The sequence below is a fragment of the Muscardinus avellanarius genome (genome assembly GCF_963383645.1).
Source record: "Muscardinus avellanarius genome assembly, chromosome: 4".
Lineage (NCBI taxonomy): Eukaryota > Metazoa > Chordata > Mammalia > Rodentia > Gliridae > Muscardinus > Muscardinus avellanarius.
This window is the reverse complement of record NC_137789.1, coordinates 105,742,460-105,752,758: the sequence shown is the minus strand read 5'-3', so window position 1 is coordinate 105,752,758 and position 10,299 is coordinate 105,742,460. Positions and strand designations below refer to the sequence as shown.

The 10,299-nt window shown below is 39.1% G+C and overlaps 1 protein-coding gene across 1 annotated transcript; it reads right to left on the bottom strand.

Moving 5' to 3' along the window:
- Positions 1–449: 449 nt before the first annotated feature.
- On the bottom strand, positions 450–1,391 carry LOC308261825 (olfactory receptor 6E1-like; the record flags this gene model as incomplete). The annotated part of the gene is made up of 1 exon (XM_080693986.1): positions 450–1,391. The coding sequence occupies one exon, from the start codon at positions 1,389–1,391 to the stop codon at positions 450–452; it is 942 nt and encodes a 313-aa protein (XP_080550112.1).
- Positions 1,392–10,299: the final 8,908 nt, after the last annotated feature.

Below are 10,299 nucleotides of genomic sequence, written 5' to 3'. Positions count from 1 at the left end.
CTAATTCAATATAAAATGCTATGTAAATAGTTTTTACATTGTATTGTTTAGGGAATAATGACAAGAAAAAATGTTTGTACATGTTTAGCACACACATTCAAAATTTTTTTCCAAAGTTGATTGAATTTGCAGTGCAGAACACGAGATATGGAAGAACAACTATTTTAATTTTTATATGTTACCCTCACCCTAAATATAGTCCAAATTGAATTTATATAAGACCATTGGAGAGAAAAGCAAGGAAGATGTTTTCAGCACAATACTGGAATCTAATGTGAGCTTGCAGATAGTGAAAGAAATTGTAAGATAACACAGCAGCTATCTGGGTGAAATTTTGTATGAGCTAGATCACCATCTACATATGGTGGATTCTGTACAGATTTCTACCATGGTGGGAAGGTAGACAATATGGACAGGAATACCCAGTCACCTTCCAAGGCTCTCTGATTCTATTTCCGCAACGTCACCCTGGACAGAGCATCGCTCAGAGCCTGGTGGACCTGCTTGTTGCGCAGCGTGTAGATGACAGGGTTCAGCAGTGGGGTCACCACGGTGTTCACGAGAGCGGCCTCTCTGTTGGAGGCCAGTCTGCTCCCTTGCTTTGGTTTCACGTATATAAAGATGCAGCTGCCGTACATCACAAAAAGGACAATGAGGTGTGAGGAGCAGGTGGAGAAAGCTTTCCGTCGCTCCTTGGCTGATGGGAGACGCATGATTGTGACCACTATGTTGCCATATGCAATGATGGTTATACTCAGGGATGTGAAAAGGATAAAGGAAGTGAGACCAAAGGTCAACGTCTCAATAGATCTAGTGTCAGAACAGGAGAGATGGATGAGAGGGCCGAGGTCACAGAAAAAGTGAGGGATGACATTAGGGCCACAGAAGGACAACTGGGACACCTTCACCACTAGGGCAGTCATGAGTGTGAAGCCCATGGCCACACAGGCCATGATGAGGAGGAAGCAGGTCCTCAGGTTCATGAGGGACGGGTAATGCAGAGGCTTGCAAATGGCCAAGTATCGATCCAAGGACATGGCAGCCATGAGGAAGAAAATTGTTGACCCGAGAAATAAAAAGGAGAAAGCTTGCATGAAACAAAGCATAAAATTAATTGTTTGCTGTCCTAAAAGAAATATGGACAGCAATTTAGGGATAACTGTGGAGATGAAACAGGATTCACAGAAGGAAAAACTGCTGAGGAAGAAGTACATGGGTGTCTGGAGACGCTGGTCTGTGCACGTGATGGCGATGATGAGGGAGTTCCCTATGATGGAGGCCAGGTACGCCAGCAGGTTCACAGCGAAGAGGACCTTCCCCAGGTGCTGGATGCCAGGAAACCCCTCCAGGGTGAACACCAGGACTGTCGTAGTCTCATTTCTTATTTCCATTGTTATCTTCATGTCTCTGTTGTCAACCCTCTTTGTCCTTTTGACAGAAAATACTGTCACCAAGAGTGAAAAACTTAATTGATGGGCACTAGTGAAAAAAATATTTTAAATAAATAGAACCAAGCTCAAACCTGTTATCCCAGTAGTAGTGAAGCTGAGACAGTATTGTAGGGTTAAGGACAGCCTTGGCAACTTAGCAAGGCCTTCCACAATTTAGTGAGACCCTGCTTCAAAATAAAAAGTACTGGGAGTGTAACTCAGAGATCGAATGCCCCTGAGTTAAATCTCTAGTTCCAAAAATAAATAAATAAATAAATACTGCTTGCAGCTACTATTCTGAATAAGGAATCCTTTTCTATTTGTTAAACATTTTATTATATATTATTTCAAACTTTTTCATTGTTAAACTATAAATATCAAATATTTACTCTGGGGATATTTTTGTTGTTTTGAGAATAATTTTTATATAAAAATCTTTTCTGGAGCCGGGCGTGGTGGCGCAAGCTTGTAATCCCAGCATTCAGGAGGCTGAGACCTGAGGATCGCGGTTTGCGGACAGCCTCAGCTACTTAGTGAGTCCCTCTGCAACTCAGTGAGACCTGGTTTCAAAATAAAGAATAAAACATAGGGCAGAGGGTGTAGCTTGGAGGTAGACCCCTGGGTCCCATCCCCAGACCCACAAAAAATAAAAATAAAAATATTTTCTGGATTATAGTATTTTTAGATAATATTTCATAATGTTAGTAAGAGCAAAATAAAAATTATTCTTTTGGAAAACAGAATATAGAGCCAGTGGATGACACTGAAGGCTAACACAACACCTAAGATGTTCTTTCATGGGGTCACAGCATTATTTTCCACATTTCCATGTCAGTCTCTCCACTTTACATGCATTCTCTGAGCCTTACATCCTGACTTCAGCACTCTAAAAACAGAATAGATTGGCCTGACGTAGTGGTGCATGCCTGCAATCCCAGAACATGGAAGGCTGAGTCAGGAGGACCACAGATTCCAGGCCAGTCTCAGAAACTTAGTGAATCTTGTTTCAAAATAAAGAATAAAATCCAGGTATGGTGGTGCACACTTTAGTCCCAGTACTTGGGAGGCTTGCACAGGAGGGTCACAGGTTCTTGACCAGTCTCAGCTACTTACCGAGTTCTTCCACAACTTTGTAAGATCCTGTTTAAAAATAAAGAAAAAAATAGGGCTGGGGGTGTAGCTTGGAGGTAGAATGGCCCTGGGTTCAATCCTCACTACCACAAAAAATAAAAAGTAAAAGTAAAAATGGATGGGGTGTATCCAAGAGATAGAATACTTTGAGCCCAATCCCAAGTTAAAAACAAAATAGAAAAGATAAAAAATGTTTCTATCACCATGTTAAACCCCAATTATTTCTCCTCCTCCTCCTCCTCCTCCTCCTCCTCTTCCTCCTCCTCCTCCTCCTCCTCCTCCTCCTCCTCCTCCTCCTCCTCCTCCTCCTTCTTCTTCTTCTTCTTCTTCTTCTTCTTCTTCTTCTTCTTCTGCAGTACTGGGGGTGGAACCCAGGGGCATTCAACCTTAGAGCTACACCACCAACCCTGTTTTTAGTCTTTTTTAAATTTTTGAAACAGGATCTCACTTGGTTGTGAAGGCCTTGCTAACTAGCTGAGGTTGTCCGTGAACCACAATCTTCCAGTCTCTCCCTCCCAAATGCTGTGATTACAAGCATGCACCACCAAGTCCAGCAAAAAACCCAGTTATTTTTCTGAAGTTCATTTTTGCCTGACTTCTTTGCCAATCCAGAAAATAAAAATATTTTCTGGATTATAGTATTTTAGATAATATTTCATAATGTTAAAAAGTGCAAAATAAAAATTATTCTTTTGGAAAACAGAATATATTCTTTTGGAAAACAGAATAATTCTTTGCCAAGACCCTAAAGTGAGCACTACACAGTACATGGATTTAAAAAGAATGTCTAAAGGTGGGGAGAAATGGTTACATGACATCATTGCTCAGCCCCTTGAACAAACCTGTTGTTTGAACATCAGTGCCTCTTTCATCCCTGCCCCCAGCAGAGTGGAAGTGTTTCCTCCTGCTGTTCATCATAAATTGCCTTTCAGCATTCTTTGTCTCTGAACATTATTGCCATATAGGAATTCTCTGATGTGGCTGGAATCACACCTGGCTTTCCACTGCAATCAGTAACACCACACACCCCACGCAGATGGACAGACACACAATCGATAGGAAAGGGATCTCGGCATCTGTGCAAAGTCAGTGTTCAGTGACTAAGTCACAGTAGTTAAATAGTGTTTTATTTAATTCTTTGATTTGGCCAAGCCAAGCCTGTTGCTGTAATTACACACGATCCAAACCCTCGTGAAACATAACCGGTCTCTAGTTTAAATCTTTGACCCAGCATGCCAGGGCCAAGGACTCACCAAGAAGCAGTTCGCAGGAAAAAGAGTGTCTCTGACTATGGGCTTCTTTTTTTTCTGTCAAACCAGGATGTTTCTCCTAGACAAAGGGAAGGAAAAAAGAAAAAGAATACTCTTTCTTGATATCTGCCCATCTTTGAGCTGTAAAACAGTCAAAGAATGATGTATGTCTTCCGTCAACAGAAAACTCTAAAGGTGGTTTTAACAGAGGGTAGAAATTTCCAAAAGGTGAAGGACTAACGGTAAAAATTTCCTTTATGACAACCTGGCGGATAAATCCTAGACCATTAGGATCATACAAAACACCTCGAATCTGTATTAGCACATGTGTAGGCAGTTATTTAGAATTCCTGAAGAAATTCACGCTCATTCTATGGAACACATCAGTCATCCTCTGGGACATGATGATGTACTGGCTTCTGGGTACATACTCATTTTGAAGGGACAGGATGACATCGTCCATCTATAGCCTCAAACTTGGCTATTTGTGTGTCCATCCCAAAAAGACCCAGGGAGAAAAGACAATAAAAGTCAAGTCTCCTTGCTCATGGACTCTGTTGGACATTTTCCTGTCATCTAGTGTGGCCTACTTTTCTAAATAAGCGAGGATCACCACAGCCAGAAATGAAAATACATTTAAATGCCATTATGATATATTACCACGGGACTGTTAGCCATTGCTAGCAGAGGTCACACAGGGTCCAAAAGGACAAAGCCCTGGAACCCTCATTAGAGAAATATGAAAAAAGGAAACTAATTCCCAGAGAACATTTAATTGTTTATTGTTGGAAATGAGAAACTTCTGTGGAAATGTAATTACCATTTCACTGCAGGTGGAAACTTACTGCCTCATTCTGAATAACACACCTGGTCCTCTGTGAGAGTCTTCAGAGGTAGATTTGGCATAACTTTCCCAGAATTATAAGAACGTGTTAAAATTCCAAAGAATATATGTCAAGAAAGACAAGCTTAAACAACAGAAATGATCGCAGGAAGTTACGTTATATATTTTTTTAAAACCTGGCATTTTGTTTGAGATCTAATTTACATACTATAAAATGTACAAATCTTAAGTATAGGGGTTGACTTTTTTTTTTTTTTTTTGGTACTGGAGATTGAACCCAGAGGCATTCTACGTCAAAGCTATCCCCTAAGCCCTTTTTCTTTTTGGTGGTACTGGGATTCTTGGAAACCCTTCTACCTCCGGGCTACACTCCCAGACCTATTTTCTTATATTTTTACTTGGAAACAGGGTCTCTTAAGCCAGAGAGGCTGGCTTCGAACATGCACGATCCTCCTTGTCTCTGCCTCCCAAATGCGGGGATTATAAACGCGCGCCACCATGACCCACTGCCCTATTTTTTTTATTCCTTCTTTTGAAACAGGGTCTCACTAAGTAGTGGAGGGCCTCATTAACTAGCTGAGGCTGTCCAGGAACTAGGATCCTCCTGTCTCAACTACAGGGATTACAAGCATGAGTCAGCACACCCAGCTATAGGTTGACTTTTTACAAGTATAAACACCATGAAGCCACTGCTCAAAAACAATCTAAAACATTCCTATTTTGTCTTTGGGAAACATAAGTTTCCTTCTGCGCTTTCCAGTCAATAGCTCACACAAAAGAAAAGAGCTATTTTGATTGCTATCACCAAAAACCAAATATGTCTGTTCTTCAGTAGAACACAGCATGTGTTTTTCTCTTGTCTGGCTTTTGTTGTTGTTCAACATGTTTCTGAGATTCATCTATGCATTTCCATGTACCAGTGATCTATTCTTTTCTATTGTTGTGTAGTAGTCCACAGCTTGCCTTTCTTCATTTAAAGGACGTTTGTCTCCTTTTCAGTTCTGAGCTATTATGAATACAGCTGCAATGAATGTTCTTGTGCAAGTCTCTTTGAAGACATAAGCATACATCTGTCTTGGGTAAGTAATTTGGACTGAAAGTGCTAAAAGCATAGGTCTTAACAATCTAAGAACTTGCAAAAACACTTAAAACAGTTTCCAAAATTGGAGTAAGGCTTTCAGCAGCAATACATGAGAAAGTTGAACCACATTCTTACCAACCCTAGGTCTTGTTAGTTTTTTGGTTGTTTTATTGTTTGTTTGTTTATTTTTGTGTGATACTGGAGGTAGAACCCAGAGGCTTTCTACCTTCGGGTTATAGTCCCAGACCTGTTTTATATTTTATTTGGAAACAAGGTCTCACTAAGTTGTAGAGAGCCTCATTAAGTAGCTGAGGCTGTCTTTGAACCTGTGCGATCCTCCTGTCTCAGCCTCCCAAGCGCGGGGATTACAGGCGTGCGCCACCACGCCCGGCAAGGTCTTGTTAGTTTCTAACTGGAGGCATTCTGGAGACTGTTGAATGGTGTCTTTTGTGTTGTAGGTGGATTGAACTCAGGACTCCCTACATGCTAAGAACATGCTCTACCACTGAGCTACACCCCAGCGCCTCTAGTGTTGTCTTAATTTGGTTTCACTTTCCTGATACTACTTACACCTTTTATTTTTTTTTTATTTTTATTTATTTATTTTTTGGTGGTACTGGGGTTCCTGGAAGCCTTTCTACCTCTGGGCTACACTCCCAGACCTATTTTATATTTTTGAAACAGGGTCTCTTACGCCAGCACGGCTGGCTTCGAACCTGCGCGATCCTCCTGTCTCCGCCTCCTAAGCGCGGGGATTACAAGCGTGCGCCACCACGCCCGGCTACTTACACCTTTTATATACTTATTGAGCATTCTTCTGTAAAATGTCCCTTGGTGTCCTTACCCTTCTTAAATTATAGCCATTTTTTCTTTACCCTTAAGGTTTCTTTATATACTCTGGATATTTGACCATGTCAGGACTGAGAATATTTTTCTCTGGTTTTTGCTTTGTGTTTTAAATTTGTTTATGAATTCTTTGATGGTCCGGATTGTTTTAATTGGATAAAACGGCGCATCACATTTTTCTTTGGTGGTGAATGTTTCCACATCCAAGGAAATTTTCACCTTTGCCCAGCAAACAGGAACCTCCGCTGTGTTCTTCCAGAAACTTCTAATATTGACCTTCACATATATGTCTATAATCCATCTCAAATTGAGGTTATACCTACCATCTGAAACAGATGTCGAGGTTTCCCTACAGGCATCCAGGTGCTCTGGCAACATTTTGAAAGGACCCCTCCCCCACAAACACACACACCATCAAAATACGTAAGTCCTTAGGTCAAAATTTATATATGCTGGTCTATTTCTTATTGTCTATTATGTTCCCTTGGTGTGTTTTTCCATCCTTACACTAATTTTACACTACCTCAGTTAACATAGTTGGAAAGCATTCCTTCTTCTATTTCTGAATGCGTTTGTGGATGATCAATATTATTTTAAATGTTTATCAACTATTTTCTTAATGCTTGATGCAACCTACCAGTCAAGCCTGGAGTTTTCTTTGCAGAATTATTCTTTTAGTTTGGTAAATTGTATCTCGCAAGGAAAATAGTTCATTTCATCTTAGTTATCAAATTTATTAGTGTTAAGTTGATCATTATATGGTGCTATTATCCTTTTAATAGATGTGGTATTGAGAATGATGTGTCTTTTTATTGTAGATACATAAAATTACTTAAAGCTTAACAATTTTATGTCATTTCAGAGAACAAGTTTTTTTCTTTGTTTATTTTTACTTTGTTCACTTTCACTTTCATTGATTCATCTATGTTTATGTTCATAAAAACTGTGGGGTGTGTGTGTGTGTGTGGTGTTTTACTGGGCTTGAACCCAGAGACCTCCAGCTTAATTTCATTTCTTACTTGGAAACAGGGTCTGACTAGGTTGATGAGAGTCTCACTACTTGCTGAGGCTGTCTTCAAACTTGTGATCCTCCTGTCTCAGCCTCCCAAGTACTGTAATTACAAGCATGTACCACCACACCCAGCTTCATGAAAATTTATATCCAGACTGAGTTTAATTTCCCTTTTTTACCTTCTGACATTATACACTTAATTAACTTTATACCTTCTTTTCAAATAGTAGTATTACTTTAGGCCACATTCCACAAATTTTGATATGTTTGATGTTTATTTTGTCTTTGTGCAAAGTATTTCCCAATTCCCTTAGTAATATTTTCTTAAATCAAGAGTTATTTAGAAAAAGTTGTTTATATTTGGATATTAGGGATCTCCTAGATAACTTACTGATAATGATTTACTTTGTTTCTTAATAGCAAAAGTAATTCCATTTTAAAACTGGTCACCATCTTAAAGACCTCTGACCTCAAACTCTACATGATTAAGTAGGAAAATAACGAATTCTTGTAAAAACTGGACAAAACAGCATTTCCTTGTATATGGGATAACTAACCACAAAATTTTGCTTTTGTAAAACTGCGTGCTTATTTTTGGAAAAATAGACAGACCACCCGTGTGTGTTTTTTTCCTTTATAAACCCCTACCCCCAGCATGTCATTGAACCCCTCTAGTTAGACTTCTGGACTGAGGATACTACCCCTGGCCATCAAATAAAGGCTTCAACTGATATATATCCCTGGACTCTTGAGTCTCTCATTTCTCACTGAACCTGCATACAACATTTGAAGGACCCAGCAAGATTTTGTGAGAGAAAATCGGTGATTCCAATGGGGACCAAATTTTGCCTTCCCTTGTGGTCTTTTGGGCAGAAGGAGTAGAGGGAAGCTCCTGAGAAGACATTGCTCAGCCTCTCTCTCTCTGATGCTACCTAAATCCATGATCAGATGCCCTCTGGTGAGGCTGCCAGGATTTCTGGTTAGGTCGACCATCTGGGGAGTCCAGACAGGCTAGACGCAGCCACTCACTCTGACTCCAGGGTCCAGATAAGACGTCATCCTGGCGCCCTGTCAGGTCTTCCATTTTGTCCAAATTTCTTTTTTTTTTTTTTTTAATTTTATTTTATTGGTGCACTGTATTCATACATCATAGTGGGATACAAACTTTTGTAGACATACATGCACACATCGCCCAGTCAGCCCCCACCCGATCCCCACCCCATTCTCTCCCCATCCCTCCCTCCCATGCTTGGCTTAGTGGTTGACATCTAGTATTATAGCAATTTATCCAAAATTAAAAATGATAATCTCACATAACAGTTTCATTTGTCTGATACCAAGCTTTTGATGACTTAAAGATAACATTTCAATATTTCTTTTTGCTTTCTTTCTTACCAGAGAATATTTTATTTCTTTTTTTTAGGTGAAACTATCATATATTTATTTTTCAGAAAAAAATCTATCCTGATATGGAATATGGACTCTAGATACCCAAAACAATCTCGAAGCAAAAACAAAGCTAGAAGATGTATATTTTCTGATTTCAAACCATATAAAGCTACAATAATTGAAACAGTGTAGTACTGTTCTAAAGGCAGATATATAGACCATTGGAGTTAAATACAAGCCTAGAGCTAACTTCTTCCCTATATTGTCATGTTATTTTTGACAAGGTTTCCACGAAGATTTGGTGGTGGAAGTAATAATCTTTTAACTAAATATTGTTGAAAAATAATAATTACATGGAAAAGAATAAAGTTGGACCCTTACCTAATCCCACATACAAGTATTAACTCAAACTAGATAAAAGACCTAAATATAAATCTTAAGACTATAAACTTTTAGGAGAAAATCTGGGTCATAAAACCTCACAACATTGAAATTGGCAGTGATTTCTTGGATATGATTTCAATGGCACAGGCAACAGAAGAATATACAAACTCCCTAAAAAATAAAAGAAAATATTGTATATCCAAAGACAATGTAAACAGAGTTAAAAGTTACTAATAGAATTGGATAAAATATTTCCAAATGCTATATCTGAAGGTATATTAATATTCCAACTAGAAATCCTAAAAATTAACAACAATAAAGGCAAACAATACAATTTAGAGATAGGTAAAAGACTAACATAAATAATGAATCTCCACAGATAACCAATCTTAGTTGTCTGTTGGATGGAAACTCTTGTTTCTCTGGTTCTGGTGAGTGTTACCTATTTCTTCTTTGTAGTTAATCTCTTTGAGTATTTTCTCTAGCGCTGGTTTTGAAGACATAAATTCCTTCAGTTTCTGTTTGTCATGGAAGCTTCTTATTTCTCCATCTAATTTGATAGAAAGTTTTGCTGGATAGGAAATTTTTGGCTGGAAGTTGTTTTCTTTCAGAGTTTGGAATATGTTACTCCAAGCCCTTCTGGCTCTCATGACTTGGTTTGGGAAGTCTGGAGTGATTCTAATTGGTTTGCCTCTGAATGTCACTTGGCCCTTTGTTTTTGTTGCCTTTAAGATTCTCTGCTTGGCTTCCACATTGGTCATTTTGACAATTATATGGCGTGGGGATCCTCTTCTCGGATCCTGTCTAAAGGGAGTTCTATAAGTTTCCTGGATCTGTGTATCAACCTCTTGCTCTATATTTGGAAAATTTTTTGCTATTACTTCCTTGAAGAGATTGTTGATCCCTTTGGTATCACTTTCTTTTCCCTCCTC